General features: G+C 47.8%; 1 protein-coding gene across 5 annotated transcripts in view; it reads left to right on the top strand.

The window, feature by feature from the left end:
• The window catches only part of LOC124008729 (tetratricopeptide repeat protein 39B), an 86,279-nt gene that overhangs the window by 16,491 nt on the left and 43,979 nt on the right, over positions 1 to 25,809 (top strand). For all 5 annotated transcript variants that reach the window (XM_046320249.1, XM_046320247.1, XM_046320248.1 and 2 more), the window contains exon 2: positions 4,663 to 4,697. In XM_046320249.1, coding sequence (XP_046176205.1) covers positions 4,663 to 4,697 — 35 coding nt within the window. The remainder of the gene's footprint in view (positions 1 to 4,662; positions 4,698 to 25,809) is intronic.

The following is a 25,809-nucleotide window of genomic DNA, read 5'->3' as shown; positions in this document are numbered from 1 at the left end:
GGGTCTGGGTTGGACTGTTCTGCTGTGGTGTCAACACTATGGTCTGGGTCTGGGCTGGACTGTTCTGCTGTGGTGTCAACACTATGGTCTGGGTCTGGGCTGGACTGTTACATTTACATTACATTTAAGTCATTTAGCAGACGCTCTTATCCAGAGCGACTTACAAACTGTTCTGCTGTGGTGTCGACACTATGGTCTGGGCTGGACTGTTCTGCTGTGGTGTCGACACTATGGTCTGGGTTGGACTGTTCTGCTGTGGTGTCAACACTATGGTCTGGGTTGGACTGTTCTGCTGTGGTGTCGACACTATGGTCTGGGTCTGGGTTGGACTGTTCTGCTGTGGTGTCGACACTATGGTCTGGGTCTGGGCTGGACTGTTCTGCTGTGGTGTCGACACTATGGTCTGGGTCTGGGCTGGACTGTTCTGCTGTGGTGTCAACACTATGGTCTGGGTCTGGGTTGGACTGTTCTGCTGTGGTGTCAACACTATGGTCTGGGTTGGACTGTTCTGCTGTGGTGTCGACACTATGGTCTGGGTTGGACTGTTCTGCTGTGGTGTCAACACTATGGTCTGGGTCTGGGTTGGACTGTTCTGCTGTGGTGTCGACACTATGGTCTGGGTCTGGGTTGGACTGTTCTGCTGTGGTGTCAACACTATGGTCTGGGTCTGGGCTGGACTGTTCTGCTGTGGTGTCAACACTATGGTCTGGGTCTGGGTTGGACTGTTCTGCTGTGGTGTCGACACTATGGTCTGGGCTGGACTGTTCTGCTGTGGTGTCGACACTATGGTCTGGGTTGGACTGTTCTGCTGTGGTGTCAACACTATGGTCTGGGTTGGACTGTTCTGCTGTGGTGTCGACACTATGGTCTGGGTTGGACTGTTCTGCTGTGGTGTCAACACTATGGTCTGGGTCTGGGTTGGACTGTTCTGCTGTGGTGTCAACACTATGGTCTGGGTCTGGGCTGGACTGTTCTGCTGTGGTGTCGACACTATGGTCTGGGTCTGGGTTGGGCTGTTCTGCTGTGGTGTCAACACTATGGTCTGGGTTGGACTGTTCTGCTGTGGTGTCAACACTATGGTCTGGGTTGGACTGTTCTGCTGTGGTGTCGACACTATGGTCTGGGTTGGACTGTTCTGCTGTGGTGTCGACACTATGGTCTGGGTCTGGGTTGGACTGTTCTGCTGTGGTGTCGACACTATGGTCTGGGTTGGACTGTTCTGCTGTGGTGTCAACACTATGGTCTGGGTCTGGGTTGGACTGTTCTGCTGTGGTGTTGACACTATGGTCTGGGCTGGACTGTTCTGCTGTGGTGTCAACACTATGGTCTGGGTTGGACTGTTCTGCTGTGGTGTCAACACTATGGTCTGGGTTGGACTGTTCTGCTGTGGTGGACACTGGTCTGGGCTGGACTGTTCTGCTGTGGTGTCGACACTATGGTCTGGGTCTGGGTTGGACTGTTCTGCTGTGGTGTCGACACTATGGTCTGGGTTGGACTGTTCTGCTGTGGTGTCAACACTATGGTCTGGGTTGGACTGTTCTGCTGTGGTGTCGACACTATGGTCTGGGTCTGGGTTGGACTGTTCTGCTGTGGTGTCAACACTATGGTCTGGGTCTGGGCTGGACTGTTCTGCTGTGGTGTCAACACTATGGTCTGGGTCTGGGCTGGACTGTTCTGCTGTGGTGTCGACACTATGGTCTGGGCTGGACTGTTCTGCTGTGGTGTCGACACTATGGTCTGGGTTGGACTGTTCTGCTGTGGTGTCGACACTATGGTCTGGGTTGGACTGTTCTGCTGTGGTGTCAACACTATGGTCTGGGTTGGACTGTTCTGCTGTGGTGTCGACACTATGGTCTGGGTCTGGGTTGGACTGTTCTGCTGTGGTGTCGACACTATGGTCTGGGTCTGGGCTGGACTGTTCTGCTGTGGTGTCGACACTATGGTCTGGGTCTGGGCTGGACTGTTCTGCTGTGGTGTCAACACTATGGTCTGGGTCTGGGTTGGACTGTTCTGCTGTGGTGTCAACACTATGGTCTGGGTTGGACTGTTCTGCTGTGGTGTCGACACTATGGTCTGGGTTGGACTGTTCTGCTGTGGTGTCAACACTATGGTCTGGGTCTGGGTTGGACTGTTCTGCTGTGGTGTCGACACTATGGTCTGGGTCTGGGTTGGACTGTTCTGCTGTGGTGTCAACACTATGGTCTGGGTCTGGGCTGGACTGTTCTGCTGTGGTGTCAACACTATGGTCTGGGTCTGGGTTGGACTGTTCTGCTGTGGTGTCAACACTATGGTCTGGGTCTGGGCTGGACTGTTCTGCTGTGGTGTCAACACTATGGTCTGGGTTGGACTGTTCTGCTGTGGTGTCGACACTATGGTCTGGGTTGGACTGTTCTGCTGTGGTGTCAACACTATGGTCTGGGTCTGGGTTGGACTGTTCTGCTGTGGTGTCAACACTATGGTCTGGGTCTGGGCTGGACTGTTCTGCTGTGGTGTCGACACTATGGTCTGGGTCTGGGTTGGGCTGTTCTGCTGTGGTGTCAACACTATGGTCTGGGTTGGACTGTTCTGCTGTGGTGTCAACACTATGGTCTGGGTTGGACTGTTCTGCTGTGGTGTCGACACTATGGTCTGGGTTGGACTGTTCTGCTGTGGTGTCGACACTATGGTCTGGGTTGGACTGTTCTGCTGTGGTGTCGACACTATGGTCTGGGTCTGGGTTGGACTGTTCTGCTGTGGTGTCGACACTATGGTCTGGGTTGGACTGTTCTGCTGTGGTGTCAACACTATGGTCTGGGTCTGGGTTGGACTGTTCTGCTGTGGTGTTGACACTATGGTCTGGGCTGGACTGTTCTGCTGTGGTGTCAACACTATGGTCTGGGTTGGACTGTTCTGCTGTGGTGTCGACACTATGGTCTGGGTTGGACTGTTCTGCTGTGGTGTCGACACTATGGTCTGGGCTGGACTGTTCTGCTGTGGTGTCGACACTATGGTCTGGGCTGGACTGTTCTGCTGTGGTGTCGACACTATGGTCTGGGTCTGGGTTGGACTGTTCTGCTGTGGTGTCGACACTATGGTCTGGGTTGGACTGTTCTGCTGTGGTGTCAACACTATGGTCTGGGTTGGACTGTTCTGCTGTGGTGTCGACACTATGGTCTGGGTCTGGGTTGGACTGTTCTGCTGTGGTGTCAACACTATGGTCTGGGTCTGGGCTGGACTGTTCTGCTGTGGTGTCAACACTATGGTCTGGGTCTGGGCTGGACTGTTCTGCTGTGGTGTCGACACTATGGTCTGGGCTGGACTGTTCTGCTGTGGTGTCGACACTATGGTCTGGGTTGGACTGTTCTGCTGTGGTGTCGACACTATGGTCTGGGTTGGACTGTTCTGCTGTGGTGTCAACACTATGGTCTGGGTTGGACTGTTCTGCTGTGGTGTCGACACTATGGTCTGGGTCTGGGTTGGACTGTTCTGCTGTGGTGTCGACAATATGGTCTGGGTCTGGGCTGGACTGTTCTGCTGTGGTGTCGGGAGGTGAGGTGGGCTGTTCTGCTGGCTTCTCTGCGGAGGTGGCCAGCTCTCTAGTGGGTTGTTCTCTGTCACACGCCATCCCCCTCAACCTCTCCTCCAGCAGTCTGATCCTCTCCTCCAGTGTTCTGTTCTTCTCCAGCAGTCTGATCCTCTCCTCTAGTGCTCTGTTCTTCTCCTGCTCTTTCTCCTGTTGAAGTTGTCTCACCACAGTCCAGAGTGCAGATATGTCTCTCTCCAACTCCAGCATTCTGGGTCTGGTTGATGGGTTGTTGTTGTGCTGGACTGTTGTCTGGGTCTGGTTAAGGGGGTGTTGTTGTGCTGGACTGTTGTCTGGGTCTGTGCTGACTGAAGTGTAATCACCTGCTGTTCCAGCTCTACCTGCCTTACTTCCAGCTGGGTGAATTTATCCTTCATTTCAGTGAGCGAGTAGTACTCTCTGCTGGGAGGTTGACTTTACGTTTGGGGTTGCTTCATGAAGAGGTCTGATTCGCTCGGGATGTGGGAGTCTTCACCAAGAGAGAGCTTCTCCTGCTGCGCTCCCACTTTGATTAGGTGAAAATCCAGCTGAAACTGTTTGGCGTTGCCCTGTACCATTACTGTTCCAGACTTGTACAGGTTGACATTGGCTGACTCAAGAGTCCTCGTTGTCTAACAGCCTGAGTTTCCACCCCTCGTTAACAAACCCCTCTCTTAACAATGGGGTAGTGTGCTAATATAGCACTGTGTCAGGGGATGGTTTGTGTGGAAGATGAGGTTACTGATGTTCCCATTTAAAAAAAAAATATTCAGCAAAAAGTATCTCTTGATTTTCCATAAGCAGTCTTCTTTTTGTACTATTTTCGTGCCTTCTCATTTTTTACATCCATTTATTGTAATGACCTCTGAACAATGGGAGGTCACTGTTCCAGCTGGCACCCTAATGTCTGCTATCACTGCTCCAGCTGGCACCCTACTGTGTGCTATCACTGCTCCAGCTGGCACCCTACTGTCTGCTATCACTGTTCCAGCTGGCACCCTACTGTCTGCTATCACTGCTCCAGCTGGCATCATACTGTCTGCTATCACTGTTCCAGCTGGCACCACACTGTCTGTGTTTCTGTGGGTGTAATGAAACTTGTCTGTTTTTGTGTTTTGCAGGATTGTTTTGAAGATGCCTACGACCGGATACCCGTGTAAGTATTTTAGAGGGATGGAGGTTCCCCACACACCACTGTTCATTTAGTCCCCAACCTATTGTTCCTGACGAAAACTAATACGTTAACGAGACGCCCTGAAAAACACTAATGACGTTAAACGAGACGCCCTGAAAAACACTAACGACGTTAAACGAGACGCCCTGAAAAACACTAACGACGTTAACGAGACGCCCTGAAAAACACTAACGACGTTAAACGAGACGCCCTGAAAAACACTAACGACGTTAACGAGACGCCCTGAAAAACACTAACGACGTTAACGAGACGCCCTGAAAAACACTAACGCCGTTAACGAGACGCCCTGAAAAACACTAACGACGTTAAACGAGACGCCCTGAAAAACACTAACGACGTTAAACGAGACGCCCTGAAAAACACTAACGACATTAACGAGACGCCCTGAAAAACACTAACGACGTTAAACGAGACGCCCTGAAAAACACTAACGACGTTTTAATTTGACATGAAACTCATTTTTATCCGTTTTGTCCAATCAGAAGCATGCATGGCTTAGCAGAATATTTAATGCAATCCTCTCATTGGTCGATAACATCTTTCAGTTGCAGGCTGCTTGAGCTGAGCCGGCTCCCGGGTGCTTGCTTCAATCACTCGTCTCTGTTTTGAACTGACACTTCAGTTTTAACTCCATTAGAAACTATATCTTTGATAATCTGTTGTGTGTTACTGCAAATGTCTGTCGTATCGTTGTTAATTGTCATCCTTGATGATGTAGAGCACATCACTAGGGGCAAGATAATTCAAAACAACCTTTTATAATTGTCTTCAAAAGTGCAACAGAAAACATACACTGAGTGTACAAAACATTAAGAACACCTGCTCTTTCAATGACATACTGCAGACTGACCAGGTGAATTCAGGTGAAAGCTATGATCCCTTATTGATGTCACCTGTTAAACCCACTTCAAATCAGTGTAGATGAAGTAGGAGGAGACATGTAGATGATGTGGGAGGAGACATGTAGATGAGGCGGGAGGAGACATGTAGATGAGGCGGGAGGAGACATGTAGATGAGGTGGGAGGAGACATGTAGATGAAGTGGGAGGAGGCTGGGTTAAAGAAGGATTGAGACATGGATTGTGTATATGTGCCATTCAGAGGGTGAATGGGCAAGACACAATATTTAAATGCCTTTTAAATTGGGTTTGGTAGTAGGTGCCAGGAGCATCAGTTTATGTCAAGAACTGCAACGCTGCTGGGGTTTTTCATGCGTGCAACTCAATAGTAGGAAGGTGTTCTTAATGTTTTGTGCATTCACTAACACAACTGCATTCAGCTAACTGATGATGATGATGATGATGATGATGATAACCAGGCAACACGCTGACGATCAACTGATACTTGGTTAATCTCCTCTCACTATAACTAATATGTGTATTTGATCTAGAATCTAGCTAGCTAATAAATCAGCTTGCTTTTAGGGTTTATGGGTAGGGATGTCCCAAGGATCTTGGATTACACTAACCCTCTTTCCCAGATGGTATCCTCGACGGTGCCGATAATGTTTGGGCAGGACACCTCGTTTCCATATGTCAGGTTGATTTGTAATCCTTTGTTTTTATTCTGGGTTTAACATGGGTCTGATTTTGGTAAAAGCCTTCTCCTCTTTGGCCTTGAGGTAAACGGTGTTACATTTTACATTTACATTACATTTAAGTCATTTAGCAGACGCTCTTATCCAGAGCGACTTACAAATTGGTGCATTCACCTTATGACATCCAGTGGGACAGTCACTTAACAATAGTGCATCTAAAACTTAGGGGGGGTGGGGTGAGAGGGATTACTTATCCTATCCTAGGTATTCCTTAAAGAGGTGGGGTTTCAGGTGTCTCCGGAAGGTGGTGATTGACTCCGCTGTCCTGGCGTCGTGAGGGAGTTTGTGTCATGCAGGTGAAAGAGGACCCAAAAGCGACTTGGCGAAAACAGAGTTTATTCAAGTCCAAACAGGGAATAACAGAAATCCTCTAGTCTGTAGAGGGGAATAACAAGAGAAGCGGCCACAGACTGCAGGTCGCTTCGGGTAGGCGCAGGCCGTAGTAGACAGAGACACCTGCTCACACGCAGCATCTGATGAAGGCAAAAAACACGACAGGACAGGGCGAAACACAATCACAGCATGGTGAATACAAAACAAGGAACCGACGGGACAGGAACGGAACACAAAGGAATAAATAGGGACTCTAATCAGGGGAAAGGATCGGGAACAGGTGTGGGAAGACTAAATGATGATTAGGGGAATAGGAACAGCTGGGAGCAGGAACGGAACGATAGAGAGAGGAGAGAGAGGGAGGGGAGAGAGAGGGATAGAAAAAGGGAACGAACCTAATAAGACCAGCAGGGGAAACGAACAGAAGGAAAAGCAAAATGACAAGATGATATAAGACAAAACATGACAGTACCCCCCACTCACCGAGCGCCTCCTGGCGCTCTCGAGGAGGAACACTGGCGGCAACGGAGGAAATCATAGATCAAACGGTCCAGCACGTCCCGAGAAAGAACCCAACTCCTCTCCTCAGGACCGTAACGAAAAACGATAAAAAGGGAAACTAGGGTACTACTCTAAAAAAAAAATGAGAACTAGGGACAGACTGAGACACAGCAAGGGCAGGAACAAGAACAGGAGAGATGCGATGGCAGGGAACAGACTGAGACCCAGCAAGACCAGGAGCAGAAGCAGAAAAAAAAATTACCAGACTTCTTCTGCGCGCAGTCTGAACACGCAGCCACGAAACGGCGCGTGTCACGCTCCTGAGTCGGCCACCAAAAGCGCTGGCGAATAGACGCAAGAGTGCCTCGAACACCGGGATGACCAGCTAACTTGGCAGAGTGAGCCCACTGAAGAACAGCCAGACGAGTGGAAACAGGAACGAAAAGGAGGTTACTAGGACAAGCGCGCGGCGACGCAGTGTGCGTGAGTGCTTGCTTAACCTGTCTTTCAATTCCCCAGACTGTCAACCCGACAACACGCCCATAAGGAAGAATCCCCTCGAGATCAGTAGAAGCCACAGAAGAACTAAACAGACGGGATAAGGCATCAGGCTTGGTGTTCTTGCTACCCGGACGGTAAGAAATCACAAACTCGAAACGAGCGAAAAACAACGCCCAACGAGCTTGACGGGCATTAAGTCGTTTGGCAGAACGGATGTACTCAAGGTTCTTATGGTCTGTCCAAACGACAAAAGGAACGGTCGCCCCCTCCAACCACTGTCGCCATTCGCCTAGGGCTAAGCGGATGGCGAGCAGTTCACGGTTACCCACATCATAGTTGCGCTCAGATGGCGACAGGCGATGAGAAAAATAAGCGCAAGGATGAACCTTATCGTCAGACTGGAAGCGCTGGGATAGAATGGCTCCCACGCCTACCTCTGAAGCGTCAACCTCGACAATGAATTGTCTAGTGACGTCAGGAGTAACGAGGATAGGAGCGGACGTAAAACGTTCTTTTAGAAGATCAAAAGCTCCCTGGGCGGAACCGGACCACTTAAAACACGTCTTGACAGAAGTAAGAGCTGTGAGAGGGGCAGCAACTTGACCGAAATTACGAATGAAACGCCGATAGAAATTAGCGAAACCTAAAAGCGCTGCAACTCGACACGTGACCTTGGAACGGGCCAATCACTGACAGCTTGGACCTTAGCGGAATCCATCTGAATGCCTTCAGCGGAAATAACGGAACCGAGAAAAGTAACGGAGGAGACATGAAAAGAGCACTTCTCAGCCTTTACGTAGAGACAATTCTCTAAAAGGCGCTGTAGAACACGTCGAACGTGCTGAACATGAATCTCGAGTGACGGTGAAAAAATCAGGATATCGTCAAGATAGACAAAAACAAAGATGTTCAGCATGTCTCTCAGAACATCATTAACTAATGCCTGAAAAACAGCTGGCGCATTGGCGAGACCAAACGGCAGAACCCGGTACTCAAAATGCCCTAACGGAGTGTTAAACGCCGTTTTCCACTCGTCCCCCTCTCTGATGCGCACGAGATGGTAAGCGTTACGAAGGTCCAACTTAGTAAAGCACCTGGCTCCCTGCAGAATCTCGAAGGCTGATGACATAAGGGGAAGCGGATAACGATTCTTAACCGTTATGTCATTCAGCCTCGATAATCCACGCAGGGGCGCAGAGTACCGTCCTTCTTCTTAACAAAAAAGAACCCCGCCCCGGCCGGAGAAGAAGAAGGCACTATGGTACCGGCGTCAAGAGACACAGACAAATAATCCTCGAGAGCCTTACGTTCGGGAGCCGACAGAGAGTATAGTCTACCTCGAGGAGGAGTGGTCCCCGGAAGGAGATCAATACTACAATCATACGACCGGTGAGGAGGAAGGGAGTTGGCTCGGGACCGACTGAAGACCGTGCGCAGATCATGATATTCCTCCGGCACTCCTGTCAAATCGCCAGGTTCCTCCTGGGAAGTAGGGACAGAAGAAACGGGAGGGATGGCAGACATTAAACACTTCACATGACAAGAAACGTTCCAGGATAGGATAGAATTACTAGACCAATTAATAGAAGGATTATGACATACTAGCCAGGGATGACCCAAAACAACAGGTGTAAACGGTGAACTGAAAATCAAAAAAGAAATAGTCTCACTGTGGTTACCAGATACTGTGAGGGTTAAAGGTAGTGTCTCAAATCTGATACTGGGAAGATGACTACCATCTAAGGCAAACATGGGCGTAGGCTTGTCTAACGGTCTGAAAGGAATGTTATGTTTCCGAACCCATGCTTCGTCCATGAAACAACCCTCAGCCCCAGAGTCAATCAAGGCACTGCATGTAGCACCCGAACCGGTCCAGCGTAGATGGACCGACATAGTAGTACAAGATCTAGATGAAGAGACCAGAGTAGTAGCGCTCACCAGTAGCCCTCCGCTTACTGATGGGCTCTGGCCTCTTACTGGACATGAATTAACAAAATGTCCAGCAACTCCGCAATAGAGGCACAGGCGGTTGGTGATCCTCCGTTCCCTCTCCTTAGTCGAGATGCGAATCCCTCCCAGCTGCATGGGCTCAGTCTCAAAGCCAGAGGAGGGAGATGGTTGCGATGCGGAGCAGGGAAACACCGTTGATGCGAGCTCTCTTCCACGAGCCCGGTGACGAAGATCTACCCGTCGTTCTATGCGGATGGCGAGAGCAATCAAAGAGTCCACATCTGAAGGAACCTCCCGGGAGAGAATCTCATCCTTAACCACTGCGTGGAGTCCCTCCAGAAAACGAGCGAGCAGCGCCGGCTCGTTCCACTCACTAGAGGCAGCAAGAGTGCGAAACTCAATAGAATAATCCGTTATGAACCGTTCACCTTGGCATAAGGAAGCCAGGGCCCTAGAAGCCTCCCTACCAAAAACTGAACGGTCAAAAACCCGAATCATCTCCTCTTTAAAGTTCTGGAACTTGTTAGAGCAATCAGCCCTTGCCTCCCAGATAGCTGTGCCCCATTCTCGAGCCCGGCCAGTAAGGAGTGAAATGACGTAAGCAACCCGAGCTCTCTCTCTAGAGTATGTGTTGGGTTGGAGAGAGAACACAATCTCACACTGCGTGAGAAAGGAGCGGCATTCAGTGGGCTGCCCGGAGTAGCAAGGTGGGTTATTAACCCTAGGTTCTGGAGGCTCGGCAGGCCAGGAAGTAACAGGTGGCACGAGACGTAGACTCTGGAACTGTCCAGAGAGGTCGGAAACCTGAGCGGCCAGGTTCTCCACGGCATGGCGAGCAGCAGCCAATTCCTGCTCGTGTCTGCCGAGCATGGCTCCTTGGATCTCGACGGCAGTGTAACGAGCGTCTGAAGTCGCTGGGTCCATTACTTGGTCGGTTCCTTCTGTCATGCAGGTGAAAGAGGACCCAAAAGCGACTTGGCGAAAACAGAGTTTATTCAAGTCCAAACAGGGAATAACAGAAATCCTCTAGTCTGTAGAGGGGAATAACAAGAGAAGCGGCCACAGACTGCAGGTCGCTTCGGGTAGGCGCAGGCCGTAGTAGACAGAGACACCTGCTCACACGCAGCATCTGATGAAGGCAAAAAACACGACAGGACAGGGCGAAACACAATCACAGCATGGTGAATACAAAACAAGGAACCGACGGGACAGGAACGGAACACAAAGGAATAAATAGGGACTCTAATCAGGGGAAAGGATCGGGAACAGGTGTGGGAAGACTAAATGATGATTAGGGGAATAGGAACAGCTGGGAGCAGGAACGGAACGATAGAGAGAGGAGAGAGAGGGAGGGGGAGGAGAGAGAGGGATAGAAAAAGGGAACGAACCTAATAAGACCAGCAGGGGGAAACGAACAGAAGGAAAAGCAAAATGACAAGATGATATAAGACAAAACATGACAGTTTGTTCCACCATTGGGGGGCCAGGGCAGCGAACAGTTTTGACTGGGCTGAGCGGGAGCTGTACTTCCTCAGTGGTAGGGAGGCGAGCAGGCCAGAGGTGGATGAACGCAGTGCCCTTGTTTGGGTGTAGGGCCTGATCAGAGCCTGGAGGTACTGAGGTGCCGTTCCCCTCACAGCTCCGTAGGCAAGCACCATGGTCTTGTAGCGGATGCGAGCTTCAACTGGAAGCCAGTGGAGAGAGCGGAGGAGCGGGGTGACGTGAGAGAACTTGGGAAGGTTGAACACCAGACGGGCTGCGGCGTTCTGGATGAGTTGAAGGGGTTTAATGGCACAGGCAGGAGCCCAGCCAACAGCGAGTTGCAGTAATCCAGACGGGAGATGACAAGTGCCTGGATGAGGACCTGCGCCGCTTCCTGTGAGGCAGGGTCGTACTCTGCGGATGTTGTAGAGCATGAACCTACAGGAACGGGCCACCGCCTTGATGTTGGTTGAGAACGACAGGGTGTTGTCCAGGATCACGCCAAGGTTCTTGGAGCTCTGGGAGGAGGACACAATGGAGTTGTCAACCGTGATGGCGAGATCATGGAACGGGCAGTCCTTCCCGGGAGGAAGAGCAGCTCCGTCTTGCCGAGGTTCAGCTTGAGGTGGTGATCCGTCATCCACACTGATATGTCTGCCAGACATGCAGAGATGCGATTCGCCACCTGGTCATCAGAAGGGGGAAAGGAGAAGATTAATTGTGTGTCGTCTGCATAGCAATGATAAGAGAGACCATGTGAGGTTATGACAGAGCCAAGTGACTTGGTGTATAGCGAGAATAGGAGAGGGCCAAGAACAGAGCCCTGGGGGACACCAGTGGTGAGAGCGCGTGGTGAGGAGACAGATTCTCGCCACGCCACCTGGTAGGAGCGACCTGTCAGGTAGGACGCAATCCAAGCGTGGGCCGCGCCGGAGATGCCCAACTCGGAGAGGGTGGAGAGGAGGATCTGATGGTTCACAGTATCGAAGGCAGCCGATAGATCTAGAAGGATGAGAGCAGAGGAGAGAGAGTTAGCTTTAGCAGTGCGGAGCGCCTCCGTGATACAGAGGAGAGCAGTCTCAGTTGAATGACTAGTCTTGAAACCTGACTGATTTGGATCAAGAAGGTCATTCAGAGAGAGATAGCGGGAGAGCTGGCCAAGGACGGCACGTTCAAGAGTTTTGGAGAGAAAAGAAAGAAGGGATACTGGTCTGTAATTGTTGACATCGGAGGGATCGAGTGTAGGTTTTTTCAGAAGGGTGCAACTCTCGCTCTCTTGAAGACGGAAGGGACGTAGCCAGCGGTCAGGGATGAGTTGATGAGCGAGGTGAGGTAAGGGAGAAGGTCTCCGGAAATGGTCTGGAGAAGAGAGGAGGGATAGGGTCAAGCGGGCAGGTTGTTGGGCGGCCGGCCGTCACAAGACGCGAGATTTCATCTGGAGAGAGGGGAGAAAGAGGTCAGAGCACAGGGTAGGGCAGTGTGAGCAGAACCAGCGGTGTCGTTTGACTTAGCAAACGAGGATCGGATGTCGTCGACCTTCTTTTCAAAATGGTTGACGAAGTCATCTGCAGAGAGGGAGGAGGGGGGCGGAGGATTCAGGAGGGAGGAGAAGGTGGCAAAGAGCTTCCTAGGGTTAGAGGCAGATGCTTGGAATTTAGCGTGGTAGAAAGTGGCTTTAGCAGCAGAGACAGAGGAGGAAAATGTAGAGAGGAGGGAGTGAAAGGATGCCAGGTCCGCAGGGAGGCGAGTTTTCCTCCATTTCCGCTCGGCTGCCCGGAGCCCTGTTCTGTGAGCTCGCAATGAGTCATCGAGCCACGGAGCGGGGGGGGAGGACCGAGCCGGCCTGGAGGATAGGGGACATAGAGAGTCAAGGGATGCAGAGAGGGAGGAGAGGAGGGTTGAGGAGGCAGAATCAGGAGATAGGTGGGAGAAGGTTTGAGCGGAGGGAAGAGATGATAGGATGGAAGAGGAGAGAGTAGCGGGGGAGAGAGAGCGAAGGTTGGGACGGCGCGATACCATCCAGTAGGGGCAGTGTGGGAGGTGTTGGATGAGAGCGAGAGGGAAAAGGATACAAGGCAGTGGTCGGAGACTTGGAGGGGAGTTGCAATGAGGTTAGTGGAAGAACAGCATCTAGTAAAGATGAGGTCGAGCGTATTGCCTGCCTTGTGAGTAGGGGGAAGGTGAGAGGGTGAGGTCAAAAGAGGAGAGGAGTGGAAAGAAGGAGGCAGAGAGGAAAGAGTCAAAGGTAGACGTGGGGAGGTTAAAGTCGCCCAGAACTGTGAGAGGTGAGCCGTCCTCAGGAAAGGAGCTTATCAAGGCATCAAGCTCATTGATGAACTCTCCGAGGGAACCTGGAGGGCGATAAATGATAAGGATGTTAAGCTTGAAAGGGCTAGTAACTGTGACAGCATGGAATTCAAAGGAGGCGATAGACAGATGGGTAAGGGGAGAAAGAGAGAATGACCACTTGGGAGAGATGAGGATCCCGGTGCCACCACCCCGCTGACCAGACGCTCTCGGGTGTGCGAGAACACGTGGGCGGACGAAGAGAGAGCAGTAGGAGTAGCAGTGTTGTCTGTGGTGATCCATGTTTCCGTCAGTGCCAAGAAGTCGAGGGACTGGAGGGAGGCATAGGCTGAGATGAACTCTGCCTTGTTGACCGCAGATTGGCAGTTCCAGAGGCTACCGGAGACCTGGAACTCCACGTGGGTCGTGCGCGCTGGGACCACCAGAGTAGGATGGCCGCGGCCACGCGGTGAGGAGCGTTTGTATGGTCTGTGCAGAGAGGAGAGAACAGGGATAAACAGACACATAGTTGACAGGCTACAGAAGAGGCTACGCTAATGCAAAGGAGATTGGAATGACAAGTGGACTACACGTCTCGAATGTTCAGAAAGTTAAGCTACGTAGCAAGAATCTTATTGACTAAAATGATTAAAATGATACAGTACTGCTGAAGTAGGCCAGCTGGCAGTGGGTGCGTTGTTGACACTACACTAATCAAGTCGTTCCGTTGAGTGTAATAGTTTCTGCAGTGTTGCTATTCGGGGGCTAGCAGGCTAGCTAGCAGTGTTGTTTACGTTACGTTGCGTTAAAAGAACGACAATAGATGGCTAGCGAACCTAGAAAATCGCTCTAGACTACACAATTATCTTTGATACAAAGACGGCTATGTAGCTAGCTAAGTAGCTAGCTACGATCAAACAAATCAAACCGTTGTACTGTAATGAAATGAAGTGAAAATGTGATACTACCTGTGAATGCGACCGGGTAGTTGAGTTCTATACAGAAGACGTTGGCTAGCGTTGGCTAGCTAGCAGAGTCACCTACGTTAAGGACGACAAATAGCTGGCTAGCTAACCTCGGTAAATGGCTAGCTAACCTCGGTAAATTAAGATAATCACTCTAAGACTACACACTCTAAACCTAAACAACACAATTATCTTGGATACGATGATACGAAGGGTAAATAACAGCGATTTAACTCCCATCTCAGTTAACTCTGCCTGTTGACTGGCATGGGCTTGCCACCTGTTGCCTGTCAAATCCGTCTGCCTGGTGATAGACTAGTGGTGTTGCCCCAGACCCTGCCCTGATGCACTTGTTCTCAATGTTCCCCAAAAATTATTTTGGGCACTGAGAAAATTTCAGGTCTGCTGAGTGAAAATTCTGTTCAACTTCCAGGGCGCGTTTACTGTGAACACTGAGGCTGCACTTGCTTTAAGTTACCGTTTCGGACAGTGGTCAAGAGTGCTGCTGTGGCTATGTGATCATAATGTAGGGCCTACCAGAGTGGCCTACCATCAAAAACAATGGAGGCAATGCATCCCATAATAGTTTAACATGGGAAACAGCTGTTCTATCATTCAACCAACAGTAGCAGCCGATGTGTGTATGTTCAATGTAGGACTACATTCCATGAGACTTAAAAACAAACATGCAGGTCTTGACATTAACCTGTTTATCCACTTGTCCTTCAGACAAGGAGGTGACTGATAATGTTGTTTGATGCAAGAAACCGCTTTACAGAATAAAATGCATTATTATTCCCACACCATTATTACAGAGAATCAGACACATTACCCTCCCATTTTTACATTTAAGTCATTTAGCAGACGCTCTTATCCAGAGCGACTTACAAATTGGTGCATTCACCTTATGACATCCAGTGGGACAGTCACTTAACAATAGTGCATCTAAAACTTAGGGGGGGGGTGGGGTGAGAGGGATTACTTAACCTATCCTAGGTATTCCTTAAAGAGGTGGGGTTTCAGGTGTCTCCGGAAGGTGGTGATTGACTCCGCTGTCCTGGCGTCGTGAGGGAGTTTGTTCCACCATTGGGGGGGCCAGGGCAGCGAACAGTTTTGACTGGGCTGAGCGGGAGCTGTACTTCCTCAGTGGTAGGGAGGCGAGCAGGCCAGAGGTGGATGAACGCAGTGCCCTTGTTTGGGTGTAGGGCCTGATCAGAGCCTGGAGGTACTGAGGTGCCGTTCCCCTCACAGCTCCGTAGGCAAGCACCATGGTCTTGTAGCGGATGCGAGCTTCAACTGGAAGCCAGTGGAGAGAACGGAGGAGCGGGGTGACGTGAGAGAACTTGGGAAGGTTGAACACCAGACGGGCTGCGGCGTTCTGGATGAGTTGAAGGGGTTTAATGGCACAGGCAGGGAGCCCAGCCAACAGCGAGTTGCAGTAATCCAGACGGGAGATGACAAGTGCCTGGATTAGGACCTGCGCCGCTTCCTGTGTGAGGCAGGGTCGTACTCTGCGGATGTTGTAGAGCATGAACCTACAGGAACGGGCCACCGCCTTGATGTTAGTTGAGAACGACAGGGTGTTGTCCAGGATCACGCCAAGGTTCTTGGCGCTCTGGGAGGAGGACACAATGGAGTTGTCAACCGTGATGGCGAGATCATGGAACGGGCAGTCCTTCCCCGGGAGGAAGAGCAGCTCCGTCTTGCCGAGGTTCAGCTTGAGGTGGTGATCCGTCATCCACACTGATATGTCTGCCAGACATGCAGAGATGCGATTCGCCACCTGGTCATCAGAAGGGGGAAAGGAGAAGATTAATTGTGTGTCGTCTGCATAGCAATGATAAGAGAGACCATGTGAGGTTATGACAGAGCCAAGTGACTTGGTGTATAGCGAGAATAGGAGAGGGCCAAGAACAGAGCCCTGGGGACACCAGTGGTGAGAGCGCGTGGTGAGGGAGACAGATTCTCGCCACGCCACCTGGTAGGAGCGACCTGTCAGGTAGGACGCAATCCAAGCGTGGGCCGCGCCGGAGATGCCCAACTCGGAGAGGGTGGAGAGGAGGATCTGATGGTTCACAGTATCGAAGGCAGCCGATAGATCTAGAAGGATGAGAGCAGAGGAGAGAGAGTTAGCTTTAGCAGTGCGGAGCGCCTCCGTGATACAGAGGAGAGCAGTCTCAGTTGAATGACTAGTCTTGAAACCTGACTGATTTGGATCAAGAAGGTCATTCAGAGAGAGATAGCGGGAGAGCTGGCCAAGGACAGCACGTTCAAGAGTTTTGGAGAGAAAAGAAAGAAGGGATACTGGTCTGTAATTGTTGACATCGGAGGGATCGAGTGTAGGTTTTTTCAGAAGGGGTGCAACTCTCGCTCTCTTGAAGACGGAAGGGACGTAGCCAACGGTCAGGGATGAGTTGATGAGCGAGGTGAGGTAAGGGAGAAGGTCTCCGGAAATGGTCTGGAGAAGAGAGGAGGGATAGGGTCAAGCGGGCAGGTTGTTGGGCGGCCGGCCGTCACAAGACGCAAGATTTCATCTGGAGAGAGAGGGAGAAAGAGGTCAGAGCACAGGGTAGGGCAGTGTGAGCAGAACCAGCAGTGTCGTTTGACTTAGCAAACGAGGATCGGATGTCGTCGACCTTCTTTTCAAAATGGTTGACGAAGTCATCTGCAGAGAGGGAGGAGGGGGGAGGGGGCGGAGGATTCAGGAGAGAGGAGAAGGTGGCAAAGAGCTTCCTAGGGTTAGAGGCAGCAGCTTGGAATTTAGCGTGGTAGAAAGTGGCTTTAGCAGCAGAGACAGAGGAGGAAAATGTAGAGAGGAGGGAGTGAAAGGATGCCAGGTCCGCAGGGAGGCGAGTTTTCCTCCATTTCCGCTCGGCTGCCCGGAGCCCTGTTCTGTGAGCTCGCAATGAGTCATCGAGCCACGGAGCGGGAGGGGAGGACCGAGCCGGCCTGGAGGATAGGGGACATAGAGAGTCAAGGGATGCAGAGAGGGAGGAGAGGAGGGTTGAGGAGGCAGAATCAGGAGATAGGTGGGAGAAGGTTTGAGCGGAGGGAAGAGATGATAGGATGGAAGAGGAGAGAGTAGCGGGGGAGAGAGAGCGAAGGTTGGGATGGCGCGATACCATCCGAGTAGGGGCAGTGTGGGAGGTGTTGGATGAGAGCGAGAGGGAAAAGGATACAAGGCAGTGGTCGGAGACTTGGAGGGGAGTTGCAATGAGGTTAGTGGAAGAACAGCATCTAGTAAAGATGAGGTCGAGCGTATTGCCTGCCTTGTGAGTAGGGGGAAGGTGAGAGGGTGAGGTCAAAAGAGGAGAGGAGTGGAAAGAAGGAGGCAGAGAGGAAAGAGTCAAAGGTAGACGTGGGGAGGTTAAAGTCGCCCAGAACTGTGAGAGGTGAGCCGTCCTCAGGAAAGGAGCTTATCAAGGCATCAAGCTCATTGATGAACTCTCCGAGGGAACCTGGAGGGCGATAAATGATAAGGATGTTAAGCTTGAAAGGGCTAGTAACTGTGACAGCATGGAATTCAAAGGAGGCGATAGACAGATGGGTAAGGGGAGAAAGAGAGAATGACCACTTGGGAGAGATGAGGATCCCGGTGCCACCACCCCGCTGACCAGACGCTCTCGGGGTGTGCGAGAACACGTGGGCGGACGAAGAGAGAGCAGTAGGAGTAGCAGTGTTGTCTGTGGTGATCCATGTTTCCGTCAGGGCCAAGAAGTCGAGGGACTGGAGTGAGGCATAGGCTGAGATGAACTCTGCCTTGTTGACCGCAGATTGGCAGTTCCAGAGGCTACCGGAGACCTGGAACTCCACGTGGGTCGTGCGCGCTGGGACCACCAAAGTAGGGTGGCCGCGGCCACGCGGTGAGGAGCGTTTGTTGGGTTTTGTTTTGGTAGAGAAAAGGCCACAGTCGTAGAGCTCTGGTAAAGACGACTTCCTGCTAACTCCATGACTTCCATCTTGACTGGAGCCCATTCTTGTAGGTGGTAGTCCTCCCCTCTGCCTATTGGCTACTTAGCTTATTCAAACCTGCCTCAAAATACAACACTTCCCCTTTAAGATATATATAAAAAAAGAAGCTCTTCAGAACTCTTCTGCTATTTCTCCAATATATGGTGTTCGATGTAGGACTACATAGCCCTCTGCTATTTCTCCACACTTTCAACAGAACTCACAGAACACTGCTAGTTTTGTCCCTGGCTCCTGATTAGTTTAATCTAAACATTTGTATCATTATAATTGGTTATGATTTGTAAGTAATGTATCAGTCGGTCTTGTTTGAGCAGTGAAGAGTGTATCGGCGTAATATTGTTCCGCGTTTCGTGCGTTTGTCTGTTTTTGTTTTGGTTCTTCTTTTTCGGGGGGGGGGGGTCGCATGGTACTGGTCGCACAGCCACATTTTTAGTGGTACTTTACACCTGTTATTCACCTCCATCTGTGTTGTCGCTCTCTGATGGGAAGAACGAACTACTTCTGGCATTGTTGGACAGCTCAGACGCTTCCCCTTTTCAAGGAAATCGCTGTTATTTACCCACAATTCTGGTCACATAAATACACTGCTGAGGTGTCTGCACATGAGATAATAATAATAATAATAATATATGCCATTTAGCGGACGCTTTTATCCAAAGCGACTTACAGTCATGTGTGCATACATTCTACGTATGGGTGGTCCCGGGAATCGAACCCACTACCCTGGCGTTACAAGCGCCATGCTCTACCAACTGAGCTACAGAAGGACCACAGAGATGACCAAGCTCAAGTACACAGTAAAAATAGGATTAAAATATGAAATGTTTGATCCATTTCCTATTAAACAAAACTGTATGAATAAGGCTTGAAATGACATGTTTTCTAAATATAGTATAATCAAATTATAAAATGACTAAAGATTTCACCTTCCTTTTTATAACTGTAAAATACATATTTGTATGTTTGGTGTTAGAGGAAAATGTGCCTATTTTCTAAAGGTCTCTTGATCAAAATGTCTGCCCCCTGTCGCTGTGGGCGTCACACAGAGCTCTGGCTTCCTGGCTTCCTGGACTCATTAGGAACTCGCCTTTCATCTCAAATTAACCTTGTCCATCTTTGTCAAAACGGAAAGTGTTTTTTTTGTTTGTTAAAAATCTATGAATTATTTTAGATTGATTTTAAAGCCAACTATCAAAACAGTCATCTATGAATCTGCTATGAAATGTGATGCTATGCTATGTGATGAAACCTCTCTTACTACAACGGACGACACTACCCCACTATACTATATATATATACACTACCCCACTATACTATATATACACACTACCCCACTATACTATATATACACACTACCCCACTATACTATATATACACACTACCCCACTATACTATATATACACACTACCCCACTATACTATATATATACACTACCCCACTATACTATATATACACACTACCCCACTATACTATATATACACACTACCCCACTATGCTATATATACACACTACCCCACTATGCTATATATACACACTACCCCACTATACTATATATACACACTACCCCACTATACTATATATATACACTACCCCACTATACTATATATACACTACCCCACTATGCTATATATACACACTACCCCACTATACTATATATACACACTACCCCACTATACTATATATACACACTACCCCACTATACTATATATATACACTACCCCACTATGCTATATATACACACTACCCCACTATACTATATATACACACTACCCCACTATACTATATATACACACTACCCCACTATACTATATATACACACTACCCCACTATACTATATATATATACACTACCCCACTATGCTATATATACACACTACCCCACTATACTATATATACACACTACCCCACTATACTATATATACACACTACCCCACTATACTATATATACACACTACCCCACTATACTATATATACACACTACCCCACTATACTATATATACACACTACCCCACTATACTATATATATACACTACCCCACTATGCTATATATACACACTACCCCACTATACTATATATACACACTACCCCACTATACTATATATACACACTACCCCACTATACTATATATACACACTACCCCACTATACTATATATACACACTACCCCACTATACTATATATATACACTACCCCACTATACTATATATACACACTACCCCACTATACTATATATACACACTACCCCACTATACTATATACACACTACCCCACTATACTATATATATACACTACCCCACTATACTATATATACACACTAGCCCACTATACTATATATACACACTACCCCACTATACTATATATACACACTACCCCACTATACTATATATACACACTACCCCACTATACTATATATATATATACACTACCCCACTATGCTATATATACACACTACCCCACTATACTATATATACACACTACCCCACTATACTATATATACACACTACCCCACTATACTATATATACACACTACCCCACTATACTATATATACACACTACCCCACTATACTATATATACACACTACCCCATTATACTATATATATACACTACCCCACTATACTATATATACACACTACCCCACTATACTATATGTATACACTACCCCACTATACTATATATACACACTACCCCACTATACTATATATACACACTACCCCACTATACTATATATACACACTACCCCACTATACTATATACACACTACCCCACTATACTATATACACACTACCCCACTATACTATATATACACACTACCCCACTATACTATATATACACACTACCCCACTATACTATATATATACACACTACCCCACTATACTATATATATACACACTACCCCCACTATACTATATATACACACTACCCCCACTATACTATATATACACACTACCCCACTATACTATATATACACACTACCCCCACTATACTATATATACACACTACCCCACTATACTATATATACACACTACCCCACTATACTATATATACACACTACACCACTACTATATATACACACTACCCCACTATACTATATATACACACTACCCCACTATACTATATATACACACTACCCCACTATACTATATATACACACTACACCACTATACTATATATACACACTACCCCACTATACTATATATACACACTACCCCACTATACTATATATACACTACCCCACTATACTATATATACACACTACCCCACTATACTATATATATATACACTACCCCACTATACTATATATACACACTACCCCACTATACTATATATACACACTACCCCACTATACTATATATACACACTACCCCACTATACTATATATACACACTACCCCACTATACTATATATACACACTACCCCACTATACTATATATACACACTACCCCACTATACTATATATACACACTACCCCACTATACTATATGTATACACTACCCCACTATACTATATATACACACTACCCCACTATACTATATATACACACTACCCCACTATACTATATATACACACTACCCCACTATACTATATACACACTACCCCACTATACTATATATACACACTACCCCACTATACTATATATACACACTACCCCACTATACTATATATACACACTACCCCCACTATACTATATATACACACTACCCCCACTATACTATATATACACACTACCCCCACTATACTATATATACACACTACCCCCACTATACTATATATACACACTACCCCACTATACTATATATACACACTACACCACTATACTATATATACACACTACACCACTATACTATATATACACACTACCCCACTATACTATATATACACACTACACCACTACTATATATACACACTACCCCACTATACTATATATACACACTACCCCACTATACTATATATACACACTACCCCACTATACTATATATACACACTACACCACTATACTATATATACACACTACCCCACTATACTATATATACACACTACCCCACTATACTATATATACACACTACCCCACTATACTATATATACACACTACCCCACTATACTATATATACACACTACCCCACTATACTATATATACACACTACCCCACTATACTATATATACACACTACCCCACTATACTATATATACACACTACCCCACTATACTATATATACACACTACCCCACTATACTATATATACACACTACCCCACTATACTATATATACACACTACCCCACTATACTATATATACACACTACCCCACTATACTATATATACACACTACCCCATTATACTATATATATACACTACCCCACTATACTATATATATACACTACCCCACTATACTATATGTATACACTACCCCACTATACTATATATACACACTACCCCACTATACTATATATACACACTACCCCACTATACTATATACACACTACCCCACTATACTATATATACACACTACCCCACTATACTATATATACACACTACCCCACTATAATATATATACACACTACCCCACTATAATATATATACACACTACCCCACTATACTATATATACACACTACCCCACTATACTATATATACACACTACCCCCACTATACTATATATACACACTACCCCCACTATACTATATATACACACTACCCCCACTATACTATATATACACACTACCCCCACTATACTATATATACACACTACCCCCACTATACTATATATACACACTACCCCACTATACTATATATACACACTACCCCACTATACTATATATACACACTACACCACTATACTATATATACACACTACCCCACTATACTATATATACACACTACACCACTACTATATATACACACTACCCCACTATACTATATATACACACTACCCCACTATACTATATATACACACTACCCCACCATACTATATATACACACTAACCCCACTATACTATATATACAAAAGTATGTTGACAACTCTTTAAATTAGTAGATTCTATTTCAGCCACACTTGTTGCTGACAGGTGTATAAAATCGAACACACAGCCATGCAATCTCCACAGACAAACATTGGCAGTAGAATGGCCTGATTTAAGAGCTCAGTGACTTTCAACGTGGCATCGTCATAGGATGCCTCCTTTCCAACAAGTCAGTTTGCCCTGCTAGAAGTGACCCCGGTCAACTGTAATTGCTGTTATTGTGAAGTGGAAATGTCTAGGAGCAACAACGGCTCTGCCACGAAGTGGTAGGCCACACAAGCTCACAGAACGGCAATGCAGAGTGCTGGAGCGTATAAATATCATCTGTTCTCGGTTGTATCCCTCACTACTGAGTTCCAAACTGCCTCTGGAAGCAACGTCAGAAAAATAACTGTTAGTCGGGACCTTCATGAAATGGGTTTCCATGGCCGAGCAGCCGTACACAAGCCAAACATTACCATGCCAAGTGTCGGCTGGAGAGGTGTAAAGCTCCCCGCCATCGGACTCTGGAATAGTGGAAACACGTTCTCCTGGAGTGATGAATCACACTTCACCTTCTGGCAGTCTGACAGACGAATCTGGGTTTAGCGGATGCCAGTAGAACGCTACCAGCCCCAATGCATAGTGCCTACTGTAAAGTTTGGTGGAGGAGGAATAATGGTCTGGAGCTGTTTTTCATGGTTCGGGCTCCTTAGTTCCAGTGAAGGGAAATCTTAGTGCTACAGCATAGAATAACATTCTAGATGATTCTGTGATTCCAGGTTTGTGGCAACAGTTAGGGGAAGGTCCTTTCCTGTTTTGGCATGACAATGCCCCCGTGCACAAAGTGAGGTCCATACAGAAATGGTTTGTTGAGATCTGTGTAGAAGAACTTGACTGGCCTGCACCGAGCCCTGACCTCAACCCCATCGAACACCGCTGGAATGAATTGGAACACCGACTGTGAGCCAGGCCTAATCGCCCCCAACATCAGTGACCGACCTCACTAATGCTCTTGTGGCTGAATGGAAACAAGTCCCTGCAGTAATGTTCCAACATCTAGTGGAAAGCCTTCCCAGAAGAGTGGAGGCTGTTATAGCAGCAATGTTCCAACATCTAGTGGAAAGCCTTCCCAGAAGAGTGGAGGCTGTTATAGCAGCAATGTTCCAACATCTAGTGGAAAGCCTTCCCAGAAGAGTGGAGGCTGTTATAGCAGCAATGTTCCAACATCTAGTGGAAAGCCTTCCCAGAAGAGTGGAGGCTGTTATAGCAGCAATGTTCCAACATCTAGTGGAAAGCCTTCCCAGAAGAGTGGACGCTGTTATAGCAGCAATGTTCCTACATCTAGTGGAAAGCCTTCCCAGAAGCAGCAATGTTCCAACATCTAGTGGAAAGCCTTCCCAGAAGAGTGGAGGCTGTTATAGCAGCAAAGGGGGGGAACCAACTCTATATTAATACCCATGATTTTGTAATGAGATGTTCGACGAGCAGTCCACATACTTTTGATCAGGTCGTGTATTTCCATTCTACTCCAGCTGTTACACTGTTACTCCCATTTCTATATGTTGTTCTCTTTCCTCCCTTTCTTTGGATACATATTAGACAGGAATGTGTGTGTGTGTGTGTGTGTGTGTGTGTGTGTGTGTGTGTGTGTGTGTGTGTGTGTGTGTGTGTGTGTGTGTGTGTGTGTGTGTGTGTGTGTGTGTGTGCGATTAGCTGTGCTCTAGCTGTAGACAACAGTCGCCATCCATCACAGATGCAGCAATATACTCCCTCTCTCTTTTTCCATCCTCGCCCTTTCTAGTTATTACTGCCCTCCCACCCTCTGTCTCTCTCTCCCTCTCTCTTTCTACTTGCTCTCTCTCTCTCTTCCCTCCCACCCCCCTCTCTTTCTGTCTCATCTCACCCCCCTCTCCCCCGGTCTCTCTCTGTTATTTTTAACTATTTGTCCTCTGAGATGGGGGATCTGCTAAGCTAGGACTGCTTGAGAGAAGGAGGGGGAGAGAGACAGAGAGAGAGACAGAGGGAGGGGAGAGAGACAACACTGCGTTTAGACTCCTTCTACGTGAAGTAGAATCTCTACAGAATGAATATCAATTTTGAGGGAATGTATCAATGGCATCGGGATGGGTGCCGTTTTTAATGGCTCCTAACCAACTATGCCATTTTGTTTAGTTTTTTTTCTTCATGTTATTTGTAACTTATTTTGTAACATAATGTTGCTGTTACCGTCTCTTATGACCGAAAATAACTTCTGGACTTCTGAACAGCGAACTGGAACAAGATTATTTTCTTGAATGAGTCGGATGCAAAAGGCCCAAATCCCCGTAATTGAAGACGGAAAAAAAGAGGGGCGGAGGTCGGGGAGGTCGGGGTGCCTTGTGAGAATTCGTTGGCGTCAACCTTCACTATCATCCGTATTATTGGCCAGCTAATCACTGGAAAACAAAATGGGTGATCTACGATTAACACTTTCCTACCAACGGGACATTAAA

This window comes from Oncorhynchus gorbuscha, linkage group LG21, assembly GCF_021184085.1.
Source record: "Oncorhynchus gorbuscha isolate QuinsamMale2020 ecotype Even-year linkage group LG21, OgorEven_v1.0, whole genome shotgun sequence".
NCBI classification, from domain to species: domain Eukaryota; kingdom Metazoa; phylum Chordata; class Actinopteri; order Salmoniformes; family Salmonidae; genus Oncorhynchus; species Oncorhynchus gorbuscha.
The sequence above is the reverse complement of the archived record's forward strand: the minus strand, read 5'-3'. Positions and strand labels throughout refer to the sequence as shown.